Here is a 14,489-nt window from a genome sequence, read left to right as displayed (position 1 = left end):
TCTCTCTCTCTCTCTCTCTCTCTCTCTCTCTCTCTCTCTCTCTCTCTCTCTCTCTCTCTCTCTCTCTCTCTCTCTCTGTCTGTCTCAGATCTCCTACTCCCTGCTGAAAGACCGCAGTGGGGACTACCAGTACTTCCGGATTGATCCCGAGCTGGGCTCCATCTACACAGAGGCCGTGTTTGACCGTGAGACCAAAGGCTCCTACCTGCTGGAGGTCAAGTCAGTGGACGGCTGGGAGTCAGCCCGACCTGGGAAACACGGACAGCCCAACTCAGGTGAGACCAGCTCAGATCATCTGGCCAGCTCAACGGGGCTGGAGGATGGTGGAGGACGAGAGAGAGAACAGCAATGCATGCAGCATGCACAACAGTAGCACGGCGTATCAAATTGTGACGACATAGGAATACAATGTGTGCATTGTCTAAGTACATTTCAATACATTTTAAAATGCACCCCATTTCCCCGACAGGCCTTGGTACAACAGTAGGAGGGCTGGGGTTTGGATGGCAGTCTGGAGACGTCATTTAAGTCTGAGCTGCGGCTTGTCTCTCTGGTGGGGGAGGGATCCTCTCTCTCTCTCTCCACCAGATATGTTCATCTCTCCCCAGAGGGGACTCTCACCCGCTGATGAACAGCCAGACAGGGTCTTATGGAGAATGTATTTTTCATTCCTATTATCATAGATGATTAAAAGTTGCTCTCAGTCGTCCTCGCCCTATATGACATTTCTGACAGCGTAAACACCACTTAAATATTAAAAAGGCCAGGGAGTTAAAAAAAAGATGATCTGTGTGATTTTGCAGTGCTATAAATATTAGATGAGGATGATATAAAGAGAAGTGGAGACCAGGGGCTTCAGAGTGATGGAGACTCCACCCAGAACACTGCTCTGTTGCTTAGCATGTAGAATGAGTCTCTATAGGGCCCTCAACTCTCCATCCCTCACTATCCCTCCTCTCTCCCTCCCAGCAACAGTCACCTACATCCTGTCGTATACGACATACTGACATGATGGCGTGAATCATGGAGGGAGAAAACACATTTGCACATGCAACACACACACACACACGTGTTCTCAATCTATAATCTCTCTCTCCCTCTCACTCGACTAAAGAGTATCCTGAATGAAATTGGAGGAGCCCAGGAGTAGGGCGATGGTGTAATCGATGATAGCAGTGTTGAAGAAGGGTTGTAAACATAACCTTGGTGCAATAGCAGTGTTGACGGGGAAAGAGCAATCTGTCACGGTGTTGACACTGCGTACGTTCCACACTTCTCTCTGTGTGTGTCTGGAACACAGGAGAGGAGGAGACACACCGATTGACAATGGCTGTGTCTGCCCAAACAGATATGTTCTCCTTCTCCTCTCCTCTGACAGACTCCGCAAGGTGTAAAAAGTTATCTCTGTGTTAAACTGCAAGCTATCTTTGCAACCAGCTTACACAATTGATCTTCGCTTGAAGAGTGTATTGCAAATTATGTTCCTTTTTATACGCATATCAAAGGGAGCATATTATAATGGCGTGGGGAAAGGGAGCATATTATACTGGCCACCCCCCCCCTCCTCCCCTCAAGGGGCTCTTTTCACATCTGCCTACGGATTGCTTCGGAAAGAAAAGAGTCAGACGAAGAGAGAGCGAGAGAGAGAGAGAGAGAGAGAGAGAGAGAGAGAGAGAGAGAGAGAGAGAGAGAGAGAGAGAGAGAGAGAGAGAGAGAGAGAGAGAGAGAGAGAGAGAGAGAGAGAGAGAGAGAGAGAGAGCAAGATGGAGAGATGTGAGGAATAATAGAGGGTGAAGATAGGAGGATGGAGGGAGAAATAGAGGGATAAAGGAGAGCGAGGGAAAGGGGTGGGGATATGTTCAGTTTGACAGAATAAGTGCGGGCATGGCATTTAATCTCTCACTCCGTGCTCTCTCTCTCTCTCTCCTTCCTTCAGACACGGCGTACGTGAGGGTTTTCATCAGCGATGTGAACGACAACAAGCCTGTCTTTGCTCAGACGGTGTATGAAGTCGACGTGGATGAGGATGCAGACGTGGGCTTTGCCATCCTGACTGTCAGTGCTAATGACGAGGATGAAGGTACGTGGTGGAGAGGGAGGAAACAAGCCACTCCCTTGTCATTCTCACTCTCCCTGGGCTCAGTGAACGTGTGAGAGGTTACGAGGCCTCTCCATCTCTCCTCAGGTCGTAACCCTGAAGAAAACACAGTACGGTTGCGATGCCCTATTTTTATAAAGTATGTTTCACATCGATGTCATGTCATGAATTGTTTGGCGTGTCATATTCCTTGTCAAGGTACTGCAGTGTATACAGAATATAAATCAGAATATACATTTTTTCGTAAGTCTCCGTATGGCTTCCCCATAGCTCAAAAAGGACATCCTTAACATCCCAATAGGCTCATCAAATCCCAGGCCAGGGGCTGCACACATGCTGCACACAGCAACTCTACTCTCTCTCTCCTGCAGCGAGCGCTGTAATGACTCTCATCATACAGGCACCATCCGTACCCCTCTCCCATCCGTCTCATCCTATACTAACACACTGCCTGTTAGTCACCTGACTCGCCCTCATTCAGCCGACTCTAGCGCACACGACCCGCTACAAGAAATCCATTGTGAAGCATATCACCTCCCTTGGTGCTGCGGCAGCTAGCTATTGCAGTGAGGGCTTTTTATCAGTCTGCTACGGGAATAGGGGAGGAGGGGAGAAGGGGTGGGGGGGGGGGGGCATATCTCCATATTATCAGACATTTATCATGTCGGAACGGGTAGGCCTGTGGAGCGGCAACCACCTCTCTGTGATGAATGGGTTCGGGCTGCGCCACCAGCTCCATCTCTGCAATCTCAACACACAGAGCCACTCGTGAGAGGACAGTCTCCGGGCCACTTTGGGTAATAAAGCACACACGCGGGGGCCAGCTATGCTGATGGCCCGACACCCCCGAGGGGATTATCACCACCCAGGGAGCTAGGGAACTAGGAACACAGTGAGAGAGAGAGAGAGAGAGAGAGAGAGAGAGAGAGAGAGAGAGAGAGAGAGAGAGAGAGAGAGAGAGAGAGGCAGAGGCAGTGAGGTCTTTCTCCTTTACTGTGCTGATAAGAGTTCCTGGAAGTGGAATCAGATTGTTTCTTTTTGTTCTCCTCTTGTCAGCATAACAACTTATAACCAGGGAAAGTGGGATTTTTTTATATATATATTTTTTTTAACACGCACAAGTGGGAATAGGATTTCTCTTGTGTTTGTTTATTCATTTAGTTTGTTTACTCTGCGTTGCTCGCTCTGTGCATGCATGGTCTCCACTGGGATTTGATCTCAGCCGTTTGAAGGGGGAGAGGAAGCTCAAATGAAAACATATCTATTCACAAGTCATTCTAATGTTTCATTAGCACTGTTGCCAACACAACAAAATACTCAGGATTAGGGATTAGTCCTCTGCTCTGTTCTGGCGTCCTCACTTTCATGTTGCAAATAAGCTATGAATCTTTTGTGTCTTTGGAGATTCCTCCATTCTCCCTCTCCTGAGTTGTAATTTATTGAATCTGTTTTCAGATTCCAAAGAGTCTCCTCTCAATAATTGGATTCTGTATAGAACTTCTGATCAGCTAATATACTTTAGGACAATTGCTTTGTGAAGCGAAAAAACAACAAAAAAACTTCCTCAAATGTTAAGCCGACCTAATACCTGGATTCAGTCAGATTTCATTTGAAAAACCGAAAGTTCAATTCCTGAAAATGTTACCTATATATGTTAAATGGTGTGTATGTGATGCTCATGGTGGCCCACTCTGCTTACTACTTATATCTCGGTCACCACATTGTTCTGTTTAGGCGCCAATGCTAAGCTCCGTTACCAGATCACGTCTGGCAACACTGGCGGGGTTTTTGACGTGGAACCAGAGGTGGGCACCATCTTCATCGCCCAGCCTCTGGACTACGAGCGGAACAAGGGCTACAAGCTGCTGGTGCTGGCGTCGGACGGGAAGTGGGAGGACTATGCGGATGTGATGGTCAACATGGTCAACAAGAACGACGAGGCGCCAGTGTTCACGGTCAACGAGTACTACGGCTCTGTGACTGAAGAGCTGGATGGATCGCCTGTGTTCGTGCTTCAGGTATGTTTGAAACGCCCATTGAGTCCAGCGGTAATCTGTATTTGTCACGTTATTATGACAGCATGACAGCAGTTATTTTGACAGCAGCACAAATGATCTCTTAAGTCATCACACGTGTGTTAGTAGAAAAGGAGGGAGAATAGTACGATGTACAGTATCAGATGTCTACAATCTCAGGAGAGTGTTTTGTCACCAACTCAACCGTGTTATGCAACGCTATCTATCTGTCAATGGGAAAGACTGAGGTTTTGATGTGTATTTCACGTTTTCTCTCCGTAATCATTTGAATGCTTTTCCATCAGCATCTGAAGAGCTTAAAATTATAACGTTCGATCGGCATTTTTGTCAAAACATGAGTTACGGGCATAGCCTTCGTTTTGTAAAATATTCTGTACCTACTGCAAACCCGAATCGAAGAAAACAAGATAACAATTATGCCAGCTAATTATCTCAGAATAATAGAACCTTAGAGTCCCAAGGTCACACAGTTCTGTCATTCAGAGTGTGAGTCATTGTGCGCCAGGAGAGCCTTTATGATTGAATTGCATGAGATGACATCATGCTGTTTTTCATTCCATCCCTGTTTTATAAGATTCTTCGGATGGGACGTCTGGTAGAACCTTTAGCCCACTAGCAGTTTTTCCCCCACCACTGCATGGTAGCTCATTGGTTTCATTTCACCTACAAAACCTGACGCTCTGCAATTCTCATGGTAGATTTAAACATGTTGCTCTGCCTGGGGATTGATTGGGGCTGAGGTCAGGAGAGTGAAAGTTGTGCACATAGCTGATAAACTAGAGTTGATCACTGTGCAGAGCAGGTAGGTGTGAAGTTAACACTTCAACCAACCTGATGGATGACACCAAGTCAGCCAGCTTCAATAATTAAACAGTGCTGAACTCCATTAAAGAAAGTTGGCACGCTGCAGATTAAAAAGCTTCACCGAGCACATTCCCTTTGATGTTGTAGGTAACTGCTACTGACCCAGATAAGGATGCTGACCAGGAGGCCCTGCGGTACTCCCTCCATGGCCAGGGAGCCGAGAGCCAGTTCATTATTGATGAGGTGACGGGGAAGATCTACGCTCAGAGGACTCTGAACCGGGAGGAGCGGGCCGTGTGGAGGTTTGTGGTCCTGGCCACAGATGAGGGCGGCGAGGGTCTGACCGGATTCACTGACGTCATCATCAACGTGTGGGACATCAACGACAACGCGCCCGTCTTCACCTGTGCCCCCGATTGTCATGGTAACGTGCCGGAGAACTCTGCCCCCGGCACCTCTGTTATGGAGATGACGGCCACCGACCTGGACGACTCGGCCGTGGGCCAGAACGCCGTGCTCTCCTATAGGATTGTGGGTGATACGGGTACAGGTGGCAGCGGCTCTGACATGTTCAGCATTAACCCATCCACGGGCACCGTCTCGGTGGCAATGAGTGGCCTGGACCGGGAGCAGGCAGAGGCCTACCTGCTGGTGGTGGAGGCCAGGGACGGGGGTGGCATGATGGGCACGGGTACCGCCACCATCAGGGTGACAGACGTGAATGACCACGCGCCCAGGTTCACAGAGCGGTCCTGCCTGGCCAGGGTTCCTGAGAGCAGTGAGCCCAACGCGGTGGTGCTGGAGATGTCTGCTGAGGACTGGGACACGGGAGAGAACGCCCAGCTCACCTTCAGTGTGGTGGCAGGAGACCCGGAGCAGAAGTTCTCCATGGTGAGCCACCGGCAGGAGCAACGAGGCACCCTGAGACTGAAGAAGAGGCTGGATTACGAGAGGACAAGTGAGCAGCGCTTCAACCTCACCCTGAAGGTCGAAGACCTGGACTTCTCAAGCTTCATCCACTGTATCATAGAGGTAGAGGACTGTAACGACCACACACCCATCTTCATCGCGCTCTCCCAGCCGCCGGCGCCCCTGGCCGAGGACGTGCCTGTGGGCAGCAGTGTGGCCAGGCTGACGGCCAGCGACTCTGACTCAGGTCAAAACAAGAAGATCACCTACAAAATCCTCCAGGAGTCAGACATTCTGGGCCAGTTCTCTGTAGACCAGTCTGGTCTAGTCACTGTGACCAGCGCTCTGGACAGAGAGACAGCAGCGCAGCACCACCTGGTCGTCCTGGCTTCTGACCACGGCTCTCCGGCCTTGACGGGCAGCACCGTCATTCAACTGACTCTGCTGGACGTCAACGACAACGGGCCGGAGTTTGAGGCAGTGTACACCCCAGTGGTGTGGGAGAACATCGCTGGTCCCCAGCTGGTCAGACTCAACCAGACCTCCACACTGCTGCGGGCCGTAGACCGAGACTCAGCGGAGAACGGATCTCCATTCTACTTCAGCCTTCCCTTAGAGCTAAACCACAGCAACGACTTCTACCTGCAGGATAACGGAAACGGCACGGCCACCATCACAGCCCTGAGGGCCTTCGACCGGGAGAGGCAGAAAGAGTTCCACCTGCAGATCATCATGAGTGACAGCGGCCATCCACCCAAGACGGTCACTAACACTCTGACCATCACCATAGGAGACGAGAACGACCATGCTCACCAGGCAGGAGAGAAGGAGATTTTTGTCAACAGTCACAGAGGTGAGATCACTGCCATCATCAATACACTATAATGCATGAATTCATGAATAGCACAGCAATGAGAGAACAAATTCACAAAGCAATATATGAATGAGGAGCAAATCGTTTGACCCTCAGTCTGACCTTTTCCAAGGCTTGAAGGTTTTGCTACAACCGGGAGTTTATGAAAAGAAGCCATGTCTCTCTTGTTGTTCTGGCGCCTTTTGTAGGAGCCGCTGTAGGAGCGAGCAATTAGGTATAGCTGATTCTCTTTTCTCCTCTTCAGGGTTGACTATCTATTCCAGGTGTATTCCTCTCCTTTCACAAAATGAGTCAATACATCATGTTCCTCTTGTTAAAGTGCAATGGAAAGCTACTGGTAGTATGTGTTGACTAGTTTCTTTCAGACACATTTTCTTGTTGCCTTGCGGTAATTATGATGGCCTTTCTCTCTCTACAAAAGCATTTATATGCAGCCTGCTGTTTTCAGAATACTTTAATGTCCATGTGAACAGTGCTCTTTTTGACTATACCCCTTCATGACACACACACAGAGACACACACCCTTGAGAGAATCAATGTTCTTTGCCGACAGGGAGGATGCCGACCACTGTCCTGGGGAAGGTCTACGCCCCGGATCCTGATGATTGGGACAACAAGACCTATGCCTTTGAGGGACATGTGCCCAAGTAAGACATCTCTAGCTCTCTTCATCTGTATTTCTCTCTTTCCCTCCCTCCGTCCCCCTCTCTCAACTCCCCATAAAACCTTGAGAGTGATGTCTCCCGACAGCTTCTCTGTCATTGATGCTGTGGACCTGCACCTGCGACAAAGGTGTGAGACGAGCAGAGCAGAGGAACCCTGAGCGACAGGGTGTTTTTGAGACGGTTGCCTTGAGATCTCTGTGAAGGCTCAGCAGCTACAGTGGTGTTCAGAACACATCATACCATGTGACACCTTGACGGCCTCACATCCAGAAGCATGATGACTACCACTGCCACCTGCACTGCACTCACATACATGAACTCAGATTGACTGTAGCTTTCCTCCCAGAGCATCTGTTCTTTCAACACACATAGCTACAGTATGTTGTTGAAGAGTTAATATTTCATCGAGCATCTCTCATCTTCACTCGAGTAGAGAAACCTCTGCATTACTCAATAGGGAAATGGTTGGAGTCCAGTTTACTAATTTTGACACTTCATATAAAACACGGTTGGATTTGAAGATGATTAACCAGCTCATCTCAATGTCTCCTTCGCTATTTGATGTGCCTGGGATCTTGCTTTGATTCCCAGTGTAATTAAACTTGAATGAGCTCAATTACAAAAGAAGTATGAGGTTGTGGACCACAAGGAGATGCTTCCTCTCATCTTTTTAAAAATCTTTTCTCTTTTATAATCTCCCCTTCCCCTCCCCCTCCCCTTCTTTCCTCTATGCTTTCCTCTCTTCCTCCCTCTGCTGTCTCCCTCTGCTGTCTTTTATCTATTCCTTCTTTAATTCTGCTGTTTTGAATCTTTGTGTCTTAATCTCCTCTCTCTGGTTCCCAAAGACTCTCAGTAATGTCTTCTCTTTTATGTCAGCCCAGTATTCATTCACAGTGGTGTATCACCAAATCTATCTACAAATCCACCACAGGCTGCTAATTTTACATGTGATATATGAAGAACTGATGTTGCTGATCTGTTTTTTTTTTATGCCTCCTCAGTTACTTCCTCCTGAACAAGCGGACGGGATTCCTGATCATTAAGGAGAACGCTCCCCCGGGCAGCTACGAGTTTCAGGTGCGCGTGTCAGACGGAGTGTGGCCAGACGCTGTCTCTGGGGTAACCGTGAATGTGAGGGAGCTGCGTGACGAGGCCATCTACAACTCTGGATCCCTCCGCCTGGCAGGTACAGTACAGAACACATGCCCTCTGAACCGTGACCTATGACCTGGGACCGAATTGTTTTATATTGTTTCGTGTTGTCATATGAAGGTTATTTCTCATTTTTCTAAGGATATATATTTTCACGATACAATGCGTGGGTTAGTAACAGTGGAAATGGGTAATTTGTGGAAATATGTCATTTTGAAATTGTAATTAGACAATGTTATGCTTCCTCAGCACTTTCATTTTGGGTGTCAAGAATGGTCTGATACACCGCTTATGTGTGTGAAAATTAAATGTACTTTGGAAGAAATGGTCTACGGCTGAGGGGATTTGATGATTTCTGAGCTATTTAAATGAGAAGAGAGAGGGAGAAATAGCGGAGGGAGTCACGGCTCATATAAGCTGATAAAAGGGATTTGCTTCAAATTCCAAAAACAGCAGCAGGCCAATGTATTCACACCAACCAGGAGCCTTTACATTACAGCTGGTGGTTATATACTGTATACGATTATTTGGGTAAACAGGATGTTTTATAATATGTTACTGTAATATGTTACTGTAATATGTTACTGTAAGTGATGAAAATGGAACCAAAATCTCCCGTAACGATTGTTTGTTTGTTCTCTTCTTCAGCCCATTTAATCTACAGGAGAGCCGTCTGGTTTCGTACACTTCTTAGCCCGGGTATTTCGAGTGCATCCTCTAAACGACAACAATATCCACTGCATTTAGAGAGCTGTGGAGTGTGTATTGATTGAAATGGCTCAGGCCATAAAAGGTCTGTTGAAGTTGAAAATATGTCAACAACTGCTATAGTGCTGAGCACTGAGCCAGCTCAACCCAGAGTGCAGCCAAACTCGGGTTTTCATTTATCTGACTCATCTGCATATAATCTTATGTATTTATATTTATCCTCACAGTCAAGTGTTTTACCATTTTCTTTTTAGGAAAACCAGGGAAACAATTAGAACAATTTGACATAAACAATTGCATTCATGAGTTTATTGACGTTCATTATTTCATCATAATAAAAACCAATAAGGTCCGCCAAATCCAAGAACAGATACAAATGAATTTAGATAAATACTGTAAGTACAGAAATTGTCTCCTCGGTGGGAAATGAATATTCAACTAGTCCGTTTCAACTGTGTGGAGTTTGGAGTTTGTGACTGCAAGCTTATTACAGTATTATAGACACTATGTCCTGGGATGCCCTAGATTAAGCCCTTACCTTCTAACAACTCTTGTGTTGCTTGTGAGCAATGTGTGTGTTCGTGGGAGTCTCCGATGTTCATAGAAAGCTTTTAGTAGTTTGTAGCTTAAACCATTCAGACTCTACAGACGTTTTTATTAAAAGACCCGGGACTCTTCGGGATCCTGTTATGCAGGTGAATGAGGACCCAAAAGCGACTTGGCGAAAACAGAGTTTTTAATTCAGTAAGAAACTTTACAAAACAAAAAGCATAATACTACTCGTAAAGACGAGAACAGACTGGAGACTTGATCGAGAACTGCAGGTTGCCTCGGGAAGGCACTTGAACCTGGCAGACTCAGACACCTGCTCACCACGCAGCATCTGAGGGAAACACGACACGACAGGGCAAAACATAGACACAGCACGGTGAATTATAGATGAGGATCCGACGGGGCAGGAACGGAAAACAAGGAGAGAAATAGGGACTCTAATCAGGGAAAAGGATCGGGAACAGGTGTGGGAAGACTAAATGATTGATTAGGGGAATAGGAACAGCTGGGAGCAGGAACGGAACGATAGAGAGAAGAGAGAGCGAGAGAGTGAGAGAGGGAGGGGGAGAGAGAGGGATAGAAAGAGGGAAAGAACCTAATAAGACCAGCAGAGGGAAACGAATAGAAGGGGAAGCACAGGGACAAGACATGATAATTAATGACAAAACATGACAGTACCCCCCCACTCACCGAGCGCCTCCTGGCGCACTCGAGGAGAAACCCTGGCGGCAACGGAGGAAATCATCAATAAGCGAACGGTCCAGCACGTCCCGAGACGGAACCCAACTCCTCTCCTCAGGACCGTAACCCTCCCAATCCACTAAGTATTGGTGACCCCGTCCCCGAGAACGCATGTCCATGATCTTACGTACCTTGTAAATAGGTGCGCTCTCGACAAGGACGGGAGGGGGGGAGGGAAGACGAACGGGGGTGCGAAGAAAGGGCTTGACACAGGAGACATGGAAGACAGGATGGATGCGACGAAGATGTCGCGGAAGAAGCAGTCGCACAGCGACAGGATTGACGACCTGGGAGACACGGAACGGACCAATGAACCGCGGAGTCAACTTACGAGAAGCTGTCGTAAGAGGAAGGTTGCGAGTGGAAAGCCACACTCTCTGGCCGCAACAATACCTTGGACTCTTAATCCTGCGTTTATTGGCGGCTCTCACAGTCTGTGCCCTGTAGCGGCAAAGTGCAGACCTCACCCTCCTCCAGGTGCGCTCACAACGTTGGACAAACGCTTGAGCGGAGGGAACGCTGGACTCGGCAAGCTGGGATGAGAACAGAGGAGGCTGGTAACCCAGACTACTCTGAAACGGAGATAACCCGGTAGCAGACGAAGGAAGCGAGTTGTGAGCGTATTCTGCCCAGGGGAGCTGTTCTGCCCAAGACGCAGGGTTTCTGAAAGAAAGGCTGCGTAGTATGCGACCAATCGTCTGATTGGCCCTCTCTGCTTGACCGTTAGACTGGGGATGAAACCCGGAAGAGAGACTGACGGACGCACCAATCAAACGACAGAACTCCCTCCAAAACTGTGACGTGAATTGCGGGCCTCTGTCTGAAACGGCGTCTAACGGGAGGCCATGAATTCTGAACACATTCTCGATAATGATTTGTGCCGTCTCCTTAGCGGAAGGAAGTTTAGCGAGGGGAATGAAATGTGCCACCTTAGAGAACCTATCGACAACCGTAAGAATCACAGTCTTCCCCGCAGACAAAGGCAGACCGGTAATGAAGTCTAGGGCGATGTGAGACCATGGTCGAGAAGGAATGGGGAGCGGTCTGAGACGACCGGCAGGAGGAGAGTTACCCGACTTAGTCTGCGCGCAGTCCGAACAAGCAGCCACGAAACGGCGCGTGTCACGCTCCTGAGTCGGCCACCAAAAGCGCTGGCGAATAGACGCAAGAGTGCCTCGAACACCGGGATGACCAGCTAACTTGGCAGAGTGAGCCCACTGAAGAACAGCCAGACGAGTGGAAACAGGAACGAAAAGGAGGTTACTAGGACAAGCGCGCGGCGACGCAGTGTGCGTGAGTGCTTGCTTAACCTGTCTTTCAATTCCCCAGACTGTCAACCCGACAACACGCCCATAAGGAAGAATCCCCTCGGGATCAGTAGAAGCCACAGAAGAACTAAACAGACGGGATAAGGCATCAGGCTTGGTGTTCTTGCTACCCGGACGGTAAGAAATCACAAACTCGAAACGAGCGAAAAACAACGCCCAACGAGCTTGACGGGCATTAAGTCGTTTGGCAGAACGGATGTACTCAAGGTTCTTATGGTCTGTCCAAACGACAAAAGGAACGGTCGCCCCTCCAACCACTGTCGCCATTCGCCTAGGGCTAAGCGGATGGCGAGCAGTTCACGGTTACCCACATCATAGTTGCGCTCAGATGGCGACAGGCGATGAGAAAAATAAGCGCAAGGATGAACCTTATCGTCAGACTGGAAGCGCTGGGATAGAATGGCTCCCACGCCTACCTCTGAAGGCCAACCTCGACAATGAATTGTCTAGTGACGTCAGGAGTAACGAGGATAGGAGCGGACGTAAAACGTTCTTTTAGAAGATCAAAAGCTCCCTGGGCGGAACCGGACCACTTAAAACACGTCTTGACAGAAGTAAGAGCTGTGAGAGGGGCAGCAACTTGACCGAAATTACGAATGAAACGCCGATAGAAATTAGCGAAACCTAAAAAGCGCTGCAACTCGACACGTGACCTTGGAACGGGCCAATCACTGACAGCTTGGACCTTAGCGGAATCCATCTGAATGCCTTCAGCGGAAATAACGGAACCGAGAAAAGTAACGGAGGAGACATGAAAAGAGCACTTCTCAGCCTTTACGTAGAGACAATTCTCTAAAAGGCGCTGTAGAACACGTCGAACGTGCTGAACATGAATCTCGAGTGACGGTGAAAAAATCAGGATATCGTCAAGATAGACAAAAACAAAGATGTTCAGCATGTCTCTCAGAACATCATTAACTAATGCCTGAAAAACAGCTGGCGCATTGGCGAGACCAAACGGCAGAACCCGGTACTCAAAATGCCCTAACGGAGTGTTAAACGCCGTTTTCCACTCGTCCCCCTCTCTGATGCGCACGAGATGGTAAGCGTTACGAAGGTCCAACTTAGTAAAGCACCTGGCTCCCTGCAGAATCTCGAAGGCTGATGACATAAGGGGAAGCGGATAACGATTCTTAACCGTTATGTCATTCAGCCCTCGATAATCCACGCAGGGGCGCAGAGTACCGTCCTTCTTCTTAACAAAAAGAACCCCGCCCCGGCCGGAGAGGAAGAAGGCACTATGGTACCGCGTCAAGAGACACAGATAAATAATCCTTGAGAGCCTTACGTTCGGGAGCCGACAGAGAGTATAGTCTACCCCGAGGAGGAGTGGTCCCCGGAAGGAGATCAATACTACAATCATACGACCGGTGAGGAGGAAGAGAGTTGGCTCGGGACCGACTGAAGACCGTGCGCAGATCATGATATTCCTCCGGCACTCCTGTCAAATCGCCAGGTTCCTCCTGAGAAGTGGGGACAGAAGAAATGGGAGGGATGGCAGACATTAAGCACTTCACATGACAAGATACGTTCCAGGATAGGATAGAATTACAAGACCAATTAATAGAAGGATTATGACATACTAGCCAGGGATGACCCAAAACAACTGGTGTAAAAGGTGAACGAAAAATCAAAAAAGAAATAGTCTCACTGTGGTTACCAGATACTGTGAGAGTTAAAGGTAGTGTCTCAAATCTGATACTGGGAAGATGACTACCATCTAAGGCAAACATGGGCGTAGGCTTGTCTAACTGTCTGAAAGGAATGTTATGTTTCCGAACCCATGCTTCGTCCATGAAACAACCCTCAGCCCCAGAGTCAATCAAGGCACTGCATGTAGCACCCGAACCAGTCCAGCGTAGATGGACCGACATAGTAGTACAGGATCTAGATGAAGAGACCTGAGTAGTAGCGCTCACCAGTAGCCCTCCGCTTACTGATGGGCTCTGGCCTCTTACTGGACATGAATTAACAAAATGTCCATCAAATCCGCAATAGAGGCACAGGCGGTTGGTGATCCTCCGTTCCCTCTCCTTAGTCGAGATGCGAATCCCTCCCAGCTGCATGGGCTCAGTCTCAGAGCCAGAGGAGGGAGATGGTTGCGATGCGGAGCAGGGAAACACCGTTGATGCGAGCTGTCTTCCACGAGCCTGGTGACGAAGATCTACCCGTCGTTCTATGCGGATGGCGAGAGCAATCAAAGAGTCCACACTGGAAGGAACCTCCCGAGAGAGAATCTCATCTTTGACCACTGTGTGGAGTCCCTCCAGAAAACGAGCGAGCAGCGCCGGCTCGTTCCAGTCACTAGAGGCAGCAAGAGTACGAAACTCTATAGAGTAATCCGTTATGGATCGATCACCTTGGCATAGGGAAGCCAGGGCCCTAGAAGCCTCCCCACCAAAAACTGAACGGTCAAAAACCCGAATCATCTCCTCTTTAAAGTTCTGGTAATTGTTAGAATAATCAGCCCTTGCCTCCCAGATAGCTGTGCCCCACTCTCGGGCCCGGCCAGTAAGGAGTGAAATGACGTAAGCAATCCGAGCTCTCTCACTAGAGTATGTGTTGGGTTGGAGAGAGAACACAATATCACACTGGGTGAGAAAGGAGCGGCACTCCGTGGGC

General features: G+C 48.6%; 1 protein-coding gene across 1 annotated transcript in view; it reads left to right on the top strand.

Moving 5' to 3' along the window:
- LOC124033879 (neural-cadherin-like) overlaps positions 1–14,489 on the top strand; it is a 221,459-nt gene that overhangs the window by 115,926 nt on the left and 91,044 nt on the right. Inside the window, exons 15-20 of the mRNA XM_046346263.1 lie at positions 89–275; positions 1,937–2,080; positions 3,833–4,116; positions 5,086–6,700; positions 7,275–7,368; positions 8,388–8,572. Of these exons, the coding sequence (XP_046202219.1) occupies positions 89–275; positions 1,937–2,080; positions 3,833–4,116; positions 5,086–6,700; positions 7,275–7,368; positions 8,388–8,572 (2,509 nt within the window). The remainder of the gene's footprint in view (positions 1–88; positions 276–1,936; positions 2,081–3,832; positions 4,117–5,085; positions 6,701–7,274; positions 7,369–8,387; positions 8,573–14,489) is intronic.

This window comes from Oncorhynchus gorbuscha, linkage group LG04 (assembly GCF_021184085.1).
Source record: "Oncorhynchus gorbuscha isolate QuinsamMale2020 ecotype Even-year linkage group LG04, OgorEven_v1.0, whole genome shotgun sequence".
In the NCBI taxonomy this organism is placed as follows: Eukaryota; Metazoa; Chordata; class Actinopteri; order Salmoniformes; family Salmonidae; genus Oncorhynchus; species Oncorhynchus gorbuscha.
The sequence above is the reverse complement of the archived record's forward strand: the minus strand, read 5'-3'. Positions and strand labels throughout refer to the sequence as shown.